At 37.8% G+C, this 14,034-nt stretch overlaps 1 protein-coding gene across 2 annotated transcripts in view; it reads right to left on the minus strand.

The window, feature by feature from the left end:
• dse (dermatan sulfate epimerase) overlaps window positions 1-14,034 on the minus strand; it is a 92,848-nt gene that overhangs the window by 43,161 nt on the left and 35,653 nt on the right. The window contains exon 2 of one of the 2 annotated variants that reach the window (XM_052025141.1): window positions 9,416-9,880. In XM_052025141.1, coding sequence (XP_051881101.1) covers window positions 9,416-9,828 — 413 coding nt within the window. In that variant the 5' untranslated portion in view covers window positions 9,829-9,880. Of the gene's footprint in view, window positions 1-9,415; window positions 9,881-14,034 lie in introns of those variants that run through there. The other variant, XM_052025142.1, reaches the window with a different exon arrangement.

Here is a 14,034-nt window from a genome sequence, read left to right on the forward strand (position 1 = left end):
CAAATGCTGGAATTCTGAAACTAAACCAGAAAATGCTGGAAACACTCAGTAGGTCAGGCAACATCTGTAGGAGGAGGAACAGTGTTAACATTCCAAGTTGATGATCTTTTATCAGAACACAAAATGTCAGAAAAAAGTATGTTTTAAGTTGCAGAGAGGAAACAAAACCTAATATAAATTTGAGAAACTTCATCTTCTGTTGAGCCATGTTACAGCCCTCAGGATTCAACATTAAGTCCAACAATTACAGATAACTAACTTTTCATGTTTTTATCAGAACAGGTCATTTCTGATGAAAAGCCATCCAACAGTTTTTCTCTCTTCAGATGCTTCACATTTCCAGCATTTTTCTCCAGATTTCCAGCAACTGCTGTGTTCTGCATTACACACTTCCAGCATATTTTTTACTGTCCTTATTCATCTCCCTCTATTTACACTCCTCATACAGATCATCTCTTAACAGCATCAAACTTGTATCACTGATACCAGCTTGGTTTCAAGTCTATCACAGACATTCCCCATGTTCACTTCACCCCTCCTCTCTGTAATGTTAAACACACTTATTTTTCCACTTTTTCTATTCTGATGAAATAACATCATCCTTAAATGTTAACTCTCCTTCTTTTCGCACAGATATTATCTGACTTGCTAAGTATTCCCAACGTTTTCTGTTTTTTTTGTTTTTGAACTCCTGTGAAGTTCCCTCTGGAATGGCCAACTGCACACAATTGGAACCCTTTTAGCTAATGCTGTCATGGCAGATTAGCTCCTTACTAACTGGAAAGCACAATACTGGCACATAATGCCAGAGAAAGCATTTGGCAATGAGCTGTATTTAATTACAGCAGGCCCAATGCTGCTTAGTAATCTAGCTGAATTATTTAAAATATTAAAGAAAATGAAAATCAACAGAATCATAGAATGATTCAACAAAGTTACTTAGTAAATCATACTTGTGTGGGATCTTTAGTAGAGTTAACTATTATTACTGTCTTGCTCTTTTGTCATTGTAAGAATATTAATATATTTTTACATTTGATTCATTGGAGACAATTATTACATGAACAGGATTATTTCAATCATGGTTTAAAATCCGCCCAAAATTGTGAATGAAAAGCTATAGAAATACTAGCATTTATTCCAGCAGGGGTACAGTGATCAGATGATAATTTACATCATGAGGCAGTGTGGAGGGTACCAAAAAAGGAATAGTTCACTCGTGTGAAAACTCCCTTTGGTGAACATAGGAAAGAGATGAACAGTTGTAGCGCATCACGGACACCAGCCTCCCCTCCTTGAACTCTGTCTTTACCTCTCGTCGTCTTGGTGAAGCAGTCAGCATAATCAAAGACCCCACCCACTCAGGACATTCTCTCTTCTCTCCTCTTCCATCGGGTAGAAGATACAGGAGCCTGAGGGTACATACCACCAGACTTAAGGACAGCTTCTACCCCACTGTGATAAGACTATTGAATGGTTCCCTTATACAATGAGATTGACTATGACCTCACGATCTACCTTGTTGTGACCTTGCACCTTATTGCACTGCACTTTCTCTGTAGCTGTGACACTTTACTCTGTACTGTTATTATTTTTACCTGTACTACTTCAATGCACTCTGTACTAACTCAATGTAACTGCACTGTGTAATGAATTGACCTGTATGATTGGTTTGCAAGACAAGCTTTTCACTGTACCTCGGTACAAGGTAATACCAAATAATAATACCAAGTAATAATAAATCAATACCAATACCAATAAAGCATGAGGCAAGGATTACATTCAATTTCGGGCACCAATGGAAGCAACTTTATATAACATGTTTAAAGAGGTGAGTCATCCTAAGGCATTTATAGGAGCATTATCAAGCAAAATTTTAAGATTAGTGACTTTTTTGGTATTAAACAAAATATCATATGTATTACTGTCAATTGGTGTATATATCTGTTAAAAATTGAGGAATTATCTGGCCATATAGATTATATTTTGAACCTTAAATCTGGGAAGGGTCAGACTTCATTTGATAAATTAGAAGCAATAAAGTTTACCTTCAGTATTTCTGCAGTGAACAAATATAATCCTATACTTCACAAAGCATAGGAGTAGACCATTAAAGACTAGTATAAAGCAAGTCCCCATATAAGTTAGTTTAGACAAATATAAGGTCAAGATTGTTTGAACAAACCCAGGAAGGAGTGAACTAAGCATTAAGCAATACATGGGTTGTTTATTGTGGTCAGAGCTCTGTCAGAAATGAATAGCATGTTGAATTTCAGAGGTTGAAGTCCATCTCCAAGAAAGACCAGGAAAATAAGGAACAAATATTATTGAATCTTTTATGAATCTGAGCTAACTCTAGTTAGCTAGGTTGTTTTAGATTATTGTTTTACTGGTGAACATAAAGGCCAATGTTATCAAAAATTAAATGAATTATCAAACAAATTACCACTGTTAGTTGTCCAAATCTTAAAGGGCAAGGAAGGAATTATCCAATACCCAATGTCTTGTAATTGTTTTTCCATTTACATATTCTATTTTCTTTTTAAGAATGCAGTTGAATTTGCTTTCACTATCCTTTCAAGCAGTGCTTGCATCCTGCATTACAATAAGATGTGTAAGAAAAACCCTCTTCATGTTATTACTGATTCTTTTGTCTCGCATCTTAAAATGGTGTCCTGCTAAATGACCTTTCTGTAAATGGAAACATTTTTTCAACTTTATACTGTCGAAACTTTTTAATGATTTGGAACATTTCTATCAAATCTGCTTTAAAAAGAGGATAGAGAAATAAAGGCCTGCAGATGCTGGAATCTAGATGAAAAACACCATGATGCTGGAGGAACTGATACTGCCTGGTCTGTTGAGCATCATGGTGTTTTTCTTTAAGAAAAGCATCTCTGGCTGTCCCTCATGCAGTCTCTCAACTCAGACTACTTTATCAAATTATCCCTGCAATCACTCCAAGACCTTGATTCACTTACTTAAAGTGCCTAGAATGGAACTCAGTGCACCCCTTGAGATCTAACCAGAGCTGCATAAAGGCTTAATAGAATATCCTTGGTCTTGTACTTTATTCCACTATTATTAGAAATGTCCTTCTCAACTTTCCCTGCCACCTTCAAAGATTTGTGTGTGTGTATGTGTGTGTGTATATAAATAATATATACACATACATACACACACCACTTTGTTTCTCTGTTCCTATGTCCACTTTTAAATTGTACCTTTAGATTAAATTGCCTCCCTTCATTCTTCTTACCAGATTGAATCATTTCATATTCCTTGGTAAATTTAATTTGCCACAGATGCTGCTTGACCTGCTGATTTGTTTCTTGCATTGTGTGATTTTATTTTAGATTTCCAACATCTCCAGTTTTGTCTAAATTTTAATTTTCCATATGCCCATTGATTTTAATGTCTATTTTTAGCTGAATTTTGCTTCTATCTACCACACTATTTATTAGTTTTCTAAGTTTCCTGCAAATAATGAAATTATATGTACTTCATCCAAGTACAGACCATGACTATTAATCAAGCAGTGTATCTGCCAGATTACCAATCCCCCTGTAACTGCTGCTGAAAATTTTGTCCTGTATTTTTGTTTCCAAATGCTTCTCCATTCCATTCTAAATGACTGTCCTGTAGTTGATGAGATTACATTCTCTATCCTTATTTAAGCAACGGTACAAATTTTTAGTTGTTTAGTCCTGTAACAATTTCTCCATCCACAATTTCTTCTCAGTAACCTGGGCAACTTTTCTGCTTTTAGTGCTGTCAACCACATATTCTCATTTACTTGCATTGTATCTGAAATTGCTAGTGATTTCTCCTTTACTCCAACATTGGCTGTCTTTTGATCTACAGAACATACATGTATGATATTTAATATCACATTCATACCTTTTTCATCCAAAAGAATATCTAATTTTGCTCTAGAATACTGTATATCCCACCTATTTTTGAAGACAAAAGAGATTCTGCAGATGCTGGAATCTGGAGCAACATACACAAAATGCTGAAAGAACTCAGCAGGTCAGGCAGCATCTATGGAGGGAAATAGACAGTCGAAACGTTGACTGTTTATTTCCATCCATAGATGCTGCCTGACCTGCTGAGTTCCTCCAGCATTTGTGTATGTTCCACCTATTTTTGACTACACTTTTACTAATCTTGTGTTTATATAAGACTTCTGGGCACTCCTTTGTTAGCTTCTAATCTTTTCCTACTCTCCCTCTTTGCTCCCCTTACTCTATTTGATATTCTATATTCAGTTTGGCTCACTACTGTATTTTGCTGTCTTGAATTCATCCATCATTATCTAGCTTTAATGTCTTTTCGTTTCCTCACGTGAATGTGCCCAAATAGCACTTGAAACTATCTCCTCTTTGAAAGTCTCCCTGTGTTCCAATACTGTTTTGTCAACCAATTTTGATTACAGTCCACCCCTATCAGACTTCTGTAACACCTCCAGTGCTTGGGTTCTGGCTATGTCGAGTTTGAACATTCTCCCTGTGACTGCTTGGGTTTCCTTTGTGAGCTTCAGTTTCTTCCCACCTCACGAAGAAGTGCAGGTTAGTGGGTTAAGTGGTCCTGTAAATTGTCCCTAGTGTGTTGATGAGCGGTAAAATCTGAGGGGGAGTTGACGACAATGTGGGGAGAATAAAACAAGGTATTAATGTGGGATTAGTGTAAATGAGTGGTTGATGGTTGGCACAGACTTGGTGGGCTGATGGGCCTGTTTCCATGCTGTATCTCTCTTTGACTATTTTTATGCTAAATCACACTTTGTCCTTTTCCCTGACTATTAGTATAATGCAGAGTATACGATGTTCATTATTCCCCAACGGTTCCTCACTGAAACATTCTCTTTGCTCAACTTCATGCCACGGGACTGGATCTAGCATCACTTACTTCCTTGTTGGGCTGGAAACACTCTGATCAGTTTGCTGTAAAGATCTCACTAATTCCTCTCAGTTTGATCTTTTCAATTTTGAAGTCCATTATTATTCTGGAGCTCTTCTCACCTTATTCTTATTGCCTTCTCATTATTGTTTGCTCATTCTATACACCCAACAACAATAGCTCCTCAACTCAAAATTAAATAAACCCTATTGTTAGTCCTTCCATTGTATCATCATCAATCTCCAGTCCTATTATAGGTTCTACGGTGAATACTACCTCCCTTTTTTCTCACCATGTTTCCTTCCGTCTTTTCTCTATCAATGTATCAAGGAAAATTACGTTCCCAAACCGTCCCTTCTTTCAGCCAGGATTCTGTTGTTGTTACTGTTTCAAACTTCTGTGTACATCTTGTGCTTGCATCTCACTGATCTTAATTTGCCACACTCCATATACTTTACATACCTATATGAAAAATCAAAATGACTGCATTTGCTCCGTGCCAGATCCTTCCTAGTTTTGAACTATTCAGTAATACTGTGCTACTTATCTCAAACAGCAGTCTGCATTTTGCTTTATCTGTGTCCACTCTCCTGCCATTTTAGTTCAAACTCTCACGGAAGATCTCTTGTTGAACTATCCTAGAGCATATTAACTTGCTCAATATGAATAAGCACCCTCCCAACCACTCTCCTATCCAGAATTGTCTCTTCTGTCATGCACTATTCATTCCTCCACAACATACCATTTTATTATCCTGATACTCAATAGTGCAAGGTAATCCTAAAATCATCACCTATAAGTTTTAATTATCTTCCTAGCTCCTGGAACTTACAGAAAGGAATTAAGTATTTTCCTTCCTAGTTCATCAATTTCCATGTGGACCACAATATCTAGGCTGTTCCATCCCCCAAAATGTTCTGAGCCCTCTCAGTGATCACAATGGCACTGGTCAGGCAACAGACTGTGGATTCAGTGACTAAAATCAAGGGCATTGTTATCTTCTCCTTTAACAATATCTGCTGAATTGCGTCAGTATCATATTACAGAACCAGAGTTTTAATTGATTTTACTATTGACAAACACTGTTAAAAGCTTCAAACCAGACGAAATTCTAATCTGTCTTTACATGAGAAAAGGAAGTATTAGTTTATATTTTTAGAACTCAGTTATGAATTCCAAAAAGAAACATGAGAATCTGCTTTGACTTATTACTGAATTAAATGCATCACAGAACCTGGAATTCATTAAGCATGCCTTAATCTGAAATTTTATTCTTTCATTTCTAATTATCTCTTTTGTTACATTCTGAAAAAGGCCAAATGAGTTTTGAAAAGTGAGTGGAAATATGCCTTTGGCTGCATATGAAAAATGTATTACGTAACGACATTTGCATTTGTCCTTCACTTCCAAACTTCAATTAAAGTACTGGATGGGGAAGACAACATATATAAAGGCAATACATTGAATATGTGGTACATGAAACTGCGAACAAACTTCCACCACAATGTCTTCCTTGAAAAATTGCATTTATTTGTGTTGGGGGCCAGAATGGGCATTATCATCAGAAGATGTTAAATGCAAGTCATGCAATGATACCCTTCAGTGTAATTTTCATTACTGTTGCATTATGAACCTGAAAATAAAAATTGCATTGACAGCCATTTTTTTTTACGGAAACTGCAAATTTTAAATAATCAGAATAAATCATTTATTGGACATTGCTTAACTTTTCATTTCTCACTACCCTCCTCCCTCATTGCAGTTGTTGATACTTCCAAGTTGCACTTTTGGCTACTCTGCTATTAACTGCATTTCTTCATATGCAAAGATATCAATTATGGGACAATGCAGTCCTGCTCATCCACTCAACCTCAAAGCAGGTTCCTGGATAACAATAAGGTCATATGTATTGGTATTTTCATGAAAGAATGCTCAAAATAATTGTAGCATGCATATTGGCAAATTTTGATCAGAGCACGCTCTAAATGAATCAGACATTCATTTGCTCTCTGTTCGTAAGGAAATCAAAACCTGCACATGATGTGGAATAGAGAGTGAAGTAATTAGAAGTAAAATCAAGTAATGCAAGTGTTGCATGGGTGTAGATTTGGCAATGGCTTTAGTTATGTTCATTATTGCATTTAATGATTTAACATTACAGGGCACCCCTTCACACTCATATTCACTGTTGAGACAAAACTTGGCAGTTGATATAGTGGGATGAGAACTATTTCTTGAAAAGGGACAGAAGATTCATCCAACAGTTTCTGACTGGGACAATTTTTTTTCTACACATGGCTCTCTACGAGGGAAAAAGGACATGAAACAAGGCTTTAATTTTTTTCCCCCTCTCTTCACAAAAATTAACACACTGTTCATGGCCACCTGACTGTCCAAGAAGAAAACAGCATGCAATACAAAAACAAACAAGCAACACCCGATCCGATTCCAAGTCTTAAATGTAAAGATGCATTGCTGAAAGTTCTAGTCTCCACCAGTTAATAAGCCAAAACCTTAACCTTTCTGTCTCCACAAATATATGACCTGCGAAGAAAATTCCAGAATTTATTAGCTTGGACGTCCAGAATCTGGAGTGGACAATAAAACAATAGCTGACACACAGCTCAGGGCTACCTGGCTCTCCAGTTCCAATGAAGGATCTTTGACCCGAAATGTTAACTCTCTTTCTCTTCCCACTGACCTGCAGAGTATTTCCAGCATTTTCTGTTCATTTTAGATTTCTAGAATCTAGAATTTTTTTTATTGTAATGGACAACAAAATGCTGGTCTTGTCAGCAATGCCCATATCCTGCAAATGAATTGAAAGTAAGTTTGTTCTTGTAAATGTAGAATGCTGCCTGTTTCTATATTTACAAGGTTGGAATGTGTTCTTTTATTGATAAGCTCAGATCTAAATTATGATCTAGCTTTTAGGTGGAAATATCAAACCACAGAAATCCTGAATAAAATGAAGAGATTAATGGCGATGCAAGGGATAGCCGGAATCTGGAGTAAAAAATGCTGGAGGACCTCAGCAGGTCAGGCAACATGTGTAGAGGGAAATGACAATGTTGACGTTTTAGGTTGAGACCCTTCATCAGGAGTTCAATGTCCCATCCTAATTCCTGGACTTACATTTCAACAATATTAACAATAACCTGACACTGATTAATTATGTACCAATAATTGGCCAAATGATCTCGACTGACAATTCCACACCAAGGCTTGGAAACTCCTGAAATAGATTGATATGCAAGTTAATTGGGCTCATATCCTCTTCCAGAACAAAATGAAGAAATCCTCCATCATAGCATTCATCATGCACTTGAATGGCTCCAGGGTTTTCTAGACAGGTTAATTCCACAAGAACTTTCTAAATTAATTTTGCCCCATCAGCCAGTGCCCTTGTGTCCTGATAATTCCAGTTTATTATTTCAAACCTAGTCTCCTGCAGTAATTCTTCCAAATTCTATTCTGGTCTTTGATACCTCATTTACTGTAACCAATTAAATCAGATCTCTGCTCTCATGAAAACATCCAAAAATAAAACAAGCTTTCAAATGTTAGAGGTAGGCTGTACCTTTTGACCTTCCTTTTATTATATTTTATACTCTAATGAAATGGCATGAGTCAGGATTGCTTTACAACAGCCAGCAACTATGGTACCCCAAAGCTTTCTCTTCCTCCCAAGTGAATCCTGGTACACTACGAATAATTCACCCTGACACATAACATCAAGATCAGTGAGTGCCAGCAATAATAAAACTAAAAGGGTCAGGCTGATACTTAATCAGAAATCCATAATTTCAAATGAAATACTGGGCAAGTTCAACACTGTCAGAGTTGAAGACTTGCTGATGCAATAATGAAATATGGCCTTCCTTGCCTGTTCACATGGATACCATTATTTGAAGAATAGGCGAGTTAACTTAATGTCCTGACTTGGTCTCTGGCAAGCATTGGATATGTTCCTGGGAGATTTCATCACATGACCTCCCACCTCTGGCAGTCATTTAATATGTCCCTGTTCGTAGTACTCAAGTTTTCCTCCAACCCATTACCTACTTAATGGGTGCTTTTGTCCATTTAAAATCATTCGTGTTCAATTTTTACATAAACCAGTATATGAAAGCAAATGGATTAAAAACAATTTTTAAAATGCATCTACAATTTTTCTCTGGTTATCTGCAGCAGTGGTAAGCAGATCAAGCTTTGAGTTGTAAGAATTTAGCAAACTTACACAAGCCAGAAAAGATGTCAGCACCTTGAGGGTTGATGCTTTGGCTAAGAATAGCAAATTGTTTAAAATGTAAAGTATGTGAATAAGAAATAAGCTGTTGTCAATTCAAAATTATTACCCGTTTTGACAATTCTGATTTCTTATGTTCATAATAAAATTGGGGAGTGTACGGTAATAGATCAAAGTGCTACCAGAGCTTAATTTTAGACCCATAAACCACTCCATAAAACACACAAACACATGCTTCAAAAAAAATTCAAAACAAAAATCTACCAACTAGGCTGAGATGCCATCCTCGCCATGTAGTCCATGGCAAACTCCACAGCATCTGTTCTTTCTGGAAACAATACACAGAACATGGATAGTACGCCCAGGTTGTTGCCATAGATTTCATTCCATCGAGCGCTAAAATGTTTAGGGTCCCAGGGAGGTAGGTATTCCTTTGGATTTGATAGCATGATCTGTACTGCATCCCAAATACTGTTCGCAATGTGCCGGTGAGTACTTTTTGCCTTGAGCCGCAGATCCTCCACATCTCCTTTACTGAAGTACAGCATGGGGTGACCATCATAATTCCCATTCATAAAGTGGATGCTGCCACCAGGTTTTTCATTTGTAGTATGTGCCAATAGGGAGAAGAAATTTATGAAAAATATGACTGGTACTCCATGTGTGTATGTCTTCATTGTGGCATCAGCTCCCCAAATCCCACTTCCAACCAAATCATCTTCAACAACCCTGGAAAAGAAAAATACATGTCACAAAAAATTAATTTTACTCCACGTAACAGAGGAAGACAGGATTGGGCACAGTTAGGTTGCCACCTCTACTAAAATACCCTTTCAACCATCAATGGTTAGACATTAAAATACCAGTGGTTTCCATTGGCAAGTTAGTCAGGAGTGGTCAGCTGTTTCATGGTGGTAAGGAGGAAAGCTGGGATGGGGTGATGGTTTTAAGAAACAGACTAACCATAAATAAAAATAAGAAATTCCAGTGTTTTTCATGGGGCGATACAAAAAAAGCTGTCTCACACTGAAATTTACTGCTTGAAGTTACATTAATTTATTTGCATTCAGCCTCATTTAAGTCAAGTTAAACTGTGCTAACAGCAGCAGGAAGAGAGATGCAAGAATCAGTGAGAGACCTGTGTAAGATCATTACTCACAGCCAAATATAATTTCTGAGGTCCTTATAATCTGCCAAGGAAGATTTATTCTAGCCAGTACTATTCTTTAATTTGGTTTAGCAGAATAACTCATTTTAAAAAAATCTTACACAAATGAAAAGTCCTAAAACCTTAACAGGAATGCACTACATCAGAGATCATAACCAAGGCATCGGCTAAGTTAACATTAAAGTGCAAGGCTGATGTACGTACTTAGAGTCATAGAGTAATACAGCACAGATACATTAATGGTGTTAAAAAAAATTAGAGGCAAGGATACGAGAATCAACAAGTTCTTTTTTTTTTAAACGAGTTTTTTTCACAGTAATAAGAAAACGAAGTTCTAATTTTCCATAAAAGTGCAATATGTGTAAATGTAGATTCTCTTATTTAAGAAACTACTACCGAGTTGAAATCCATTAAGATAAATAAGAGATTAACTTCCTTCCATCTTCCATTTACCTGCATTCATAGTTATCAGACAAAACTGAAGGTAATTGAATTTGTCACTAGATATTGTTCTGTAGTCTCACCAGTTGTTCAAGATAATTTCAATTATTTACAAAGAAAGATCCCACAGGGCCCATGCAACTCCCCCAAAGGACAAACCCATCATTCCCATTCTATCACTCCTCATTTCCCTGTAGCCCTGCAAGCCACACTCTCTCTCTCATGCTCACCAACACTCCACTGATTCTTTTGCCTCTTAAAGGGGTAGTTTACAGTAACCAGCATGTCTTTTGAAGATTAGGAAACCACAGCACCTGGCAAAAAGCCACATGGTCACAGCAAGAATGTGCAAACTCCACACTGAAAGCACCCACAGTCAGGATCAAACCCAGGTTCCTGGATCTTAGAGGCAGCAGCACTAACTGTTACACCACTCTTTCATCCATTTCAAGTGTGACAAATGACAAATTTACAACAAAGTTGTTTTCCCCAAAAAATCAGTAATGAATCTCAGTGACTTTCATGAAGTTCAGTTTGAGTTTATTCATCTCAATAGTCAGACAATAGCCCCTGGAAGACATTGATTCCATCAAGATAAATATATAATGCAATAATTCACAGCAAGGGCTGTATAGAAAAAAGATGTAATGTTCAACACCTCCTTGGATTGTGTTGCAGGCCACCTTAATAGACCTCAGATAACCCATGAACCTAATTTACCATAGAAAGTCTGGTGTATATTTTCATGCATTATGCAACAGATTTTATTAAAAGAAAATCCATGGGCACAAAGCACACTGTAGTGTGGCTCTCTGTGGATGTGACTTATGCATGCTGGAGGCTAATTGGGCATGTACAATAATACCAAATAGCTTACAATGCACAACTGGCATTACTGTTGTGAAATTCCATTGTAATTATGCAGTTTGGTTAATCACATCTTTGTCAAGCATCGGAGCAGATCTCACTTGAAGGTAGAAGGCCTGCTCCAGTATTACTTATCAAATCAATTTACTTTACCTCACCTTAGGTAAAGTTGGTTGAAATGTGTTGTCTTCAACCAACTTGAATGCTCCCAAGGTGAGCCAAATCAAAAATTAGTGCATTTATTTTTAGCTGGGTTTTCCCAGAACACTGCATTCCCCATCCTGGGAGTCCAGCTCCATAAGGCATTATATTTGTTCAGCTAATGGGAGGTGTGTAGTGGCTGGACTCACAATCCCACCCCTACACCTCAAGGGCAAACCTCCTCAATGTGGGACAACTACCACTTTAACACTGCCAACTTAGAAACTTTGTTAGGAAAGTTTGCGCCTTGAATGAGACTGGGTTGTTAATGCACAGCTAAACTCAAAAAGACATAGGATTCAATATTTGCAATTGTTTCAATCTCCTCCTTTGACAGTCTCTTGGGATTGAGGATGAATTGGTAAATTGGTTTATATTTGTCACATGTACTGAGGTATAGTGGCAAAACTTTGTTCTGCATCCCATCCATACAGATCATTTCATTACAACAGTGCCTTGAGGTAGTTCAAGGGAAAGCAATAACAGAATGCAGAATAAAGTGTTACAGTTACAGAGAAAGTGTAGTACAGGCAGACAAATAAGGTGCAAGGTCATAATGAGGTATATTGTGAGGTTAAGAGTCCAACTGATCGTACTAGAGGTCAGTTCCATAGTCTTATAACAGTAGGATAATAGCTGTCCTTGAGCCTGATGGTACGTGCTTTCAGGCTTTTGCATCTTTTGCCTAATGGGAGGGGGGGGGGGGAGAAGAGAGAATCTCTAAGAGAATTGCTTTCACTACTGCTTTGCAGGTTTTATGATGACTATGTTCTGTGATGACACTGAAGTGGAAACAGCACTCTTTCCCAGAGGAGGCAGGAGGTGCAAGAAAGTAGGTGGTTTGTGAGGTAGTGCACTCCTAGCATTCATGCAGGGCTTCTGTGCATTCCCAATGTATGGACGAGGTACTCAGTGGCACCCTATCTGGCCCTTTTCTGCTTTGAATGGTTTCAGCTGTCACGGTCCAGGTATTTCCTAGTTAATAGGGATGATGCATTTTTTCAAGAAAACTTTGGACATCCATAACTCTCTTCCTCTGTCCACATAGTAATGTCTTCCTGTGACACCTCAGATGGGAGTGTCTCTTTCAGGAGTTTTGTGATAGGCATGCACACAATGTGACTCACCCCATAGAGCCAATTAAGTGTAACTAGGACCTTAATGCTGGGGTGTTGGCCTGAGCAGCACAGTGGCACAGCTAATATAGCCCAACTGCAATTGTCCCTATTGTAGGTGGGTTCTAGAATCTGGAAAGTGGTGGGGGCACAGAGGAAATGTAGGAGAAAAAAAACAGGTTACAGGGAAAAATAGTGATGCAGTGGGATTGCTCTGTGTACTGGCATAGACTTGATGGACCAATTCACCTCTATAATATAGAAAATGTGGGAGTGGACATTGATGTTGGTTCACTTATCGTTCCAGTGAATTTTGTGGCATTTTCCACCAGTGGCACTGGTGATGTTTTCAGTGCCTTGAGATCCCTAGGAGGGAAGGGATCACTGCTGCACATTGCACCATGAGTTTTATGCCAGGTCCGAAGTCTTGATCTTCAAATTTCCTTTTCCTCAATCAATGGAAAGCAGTGCTAGTGCACTGAAGGTGATGGCAAATGTCATCATTGATGGCTGCCTTCATCAAGAGGGGCCTCCCAAGACATGAGATGTGAACCTTTTTAAAAATCAGACAGCATTGTTAATTGTTGGAGGACCTTTGTCTTCCAGATGTTTCACGTAATGCCCAAACTCTCAGATTGTCTTCATCTACTTTGGCAGTTACAATCTTTTATAAATCTATATTATCACTGCCTACTCCTATTATTTAAGTGCCTTGTTACCAGTTATTAATAATAGATTCCAACATCTTTCTTACTGATGATGTAAGGCTAATGGGTCTACAGTTCCTGTTTCCTCTCTCCTTCCTTTCTTATATAATGGAGTTACATTTAACATCTTCCAATGTATGGGAGACATTCAACAACTTACAGAATTCCAGAAGATGACGACTGGAGCATCCATGTTATTTCCACAGCCACGCCCTTCAAAACCTTGGATTGTAGGTTATCAAGGTCCCAGGGATTTACTGCCTTTCAGTACCATTAATTTCTCCAATACTAACTTTTTTCCCCTAATCCTAACATTTTTAGGCCCCTCATTCACTCTAAAAGATGAAAAAAAACTGAAGAACTCAGTGGATCAAGTAGCATCTG

This window comes from Pristis pectinata, chromosome 10 (genome assembly GCF_009764475.1).
Source record: "Pristis pectinata isolate sPriPec2 chromosome 10, sPriPec2.1.pri, whole genome shotgun sequence".
NCBI classification, from domain to species: Eukaryota; Metazoa; Chordata; class Chondrichthyes; order Rhinopristiformes; family Pristidae; genus Pristis; species Pristis pectinata.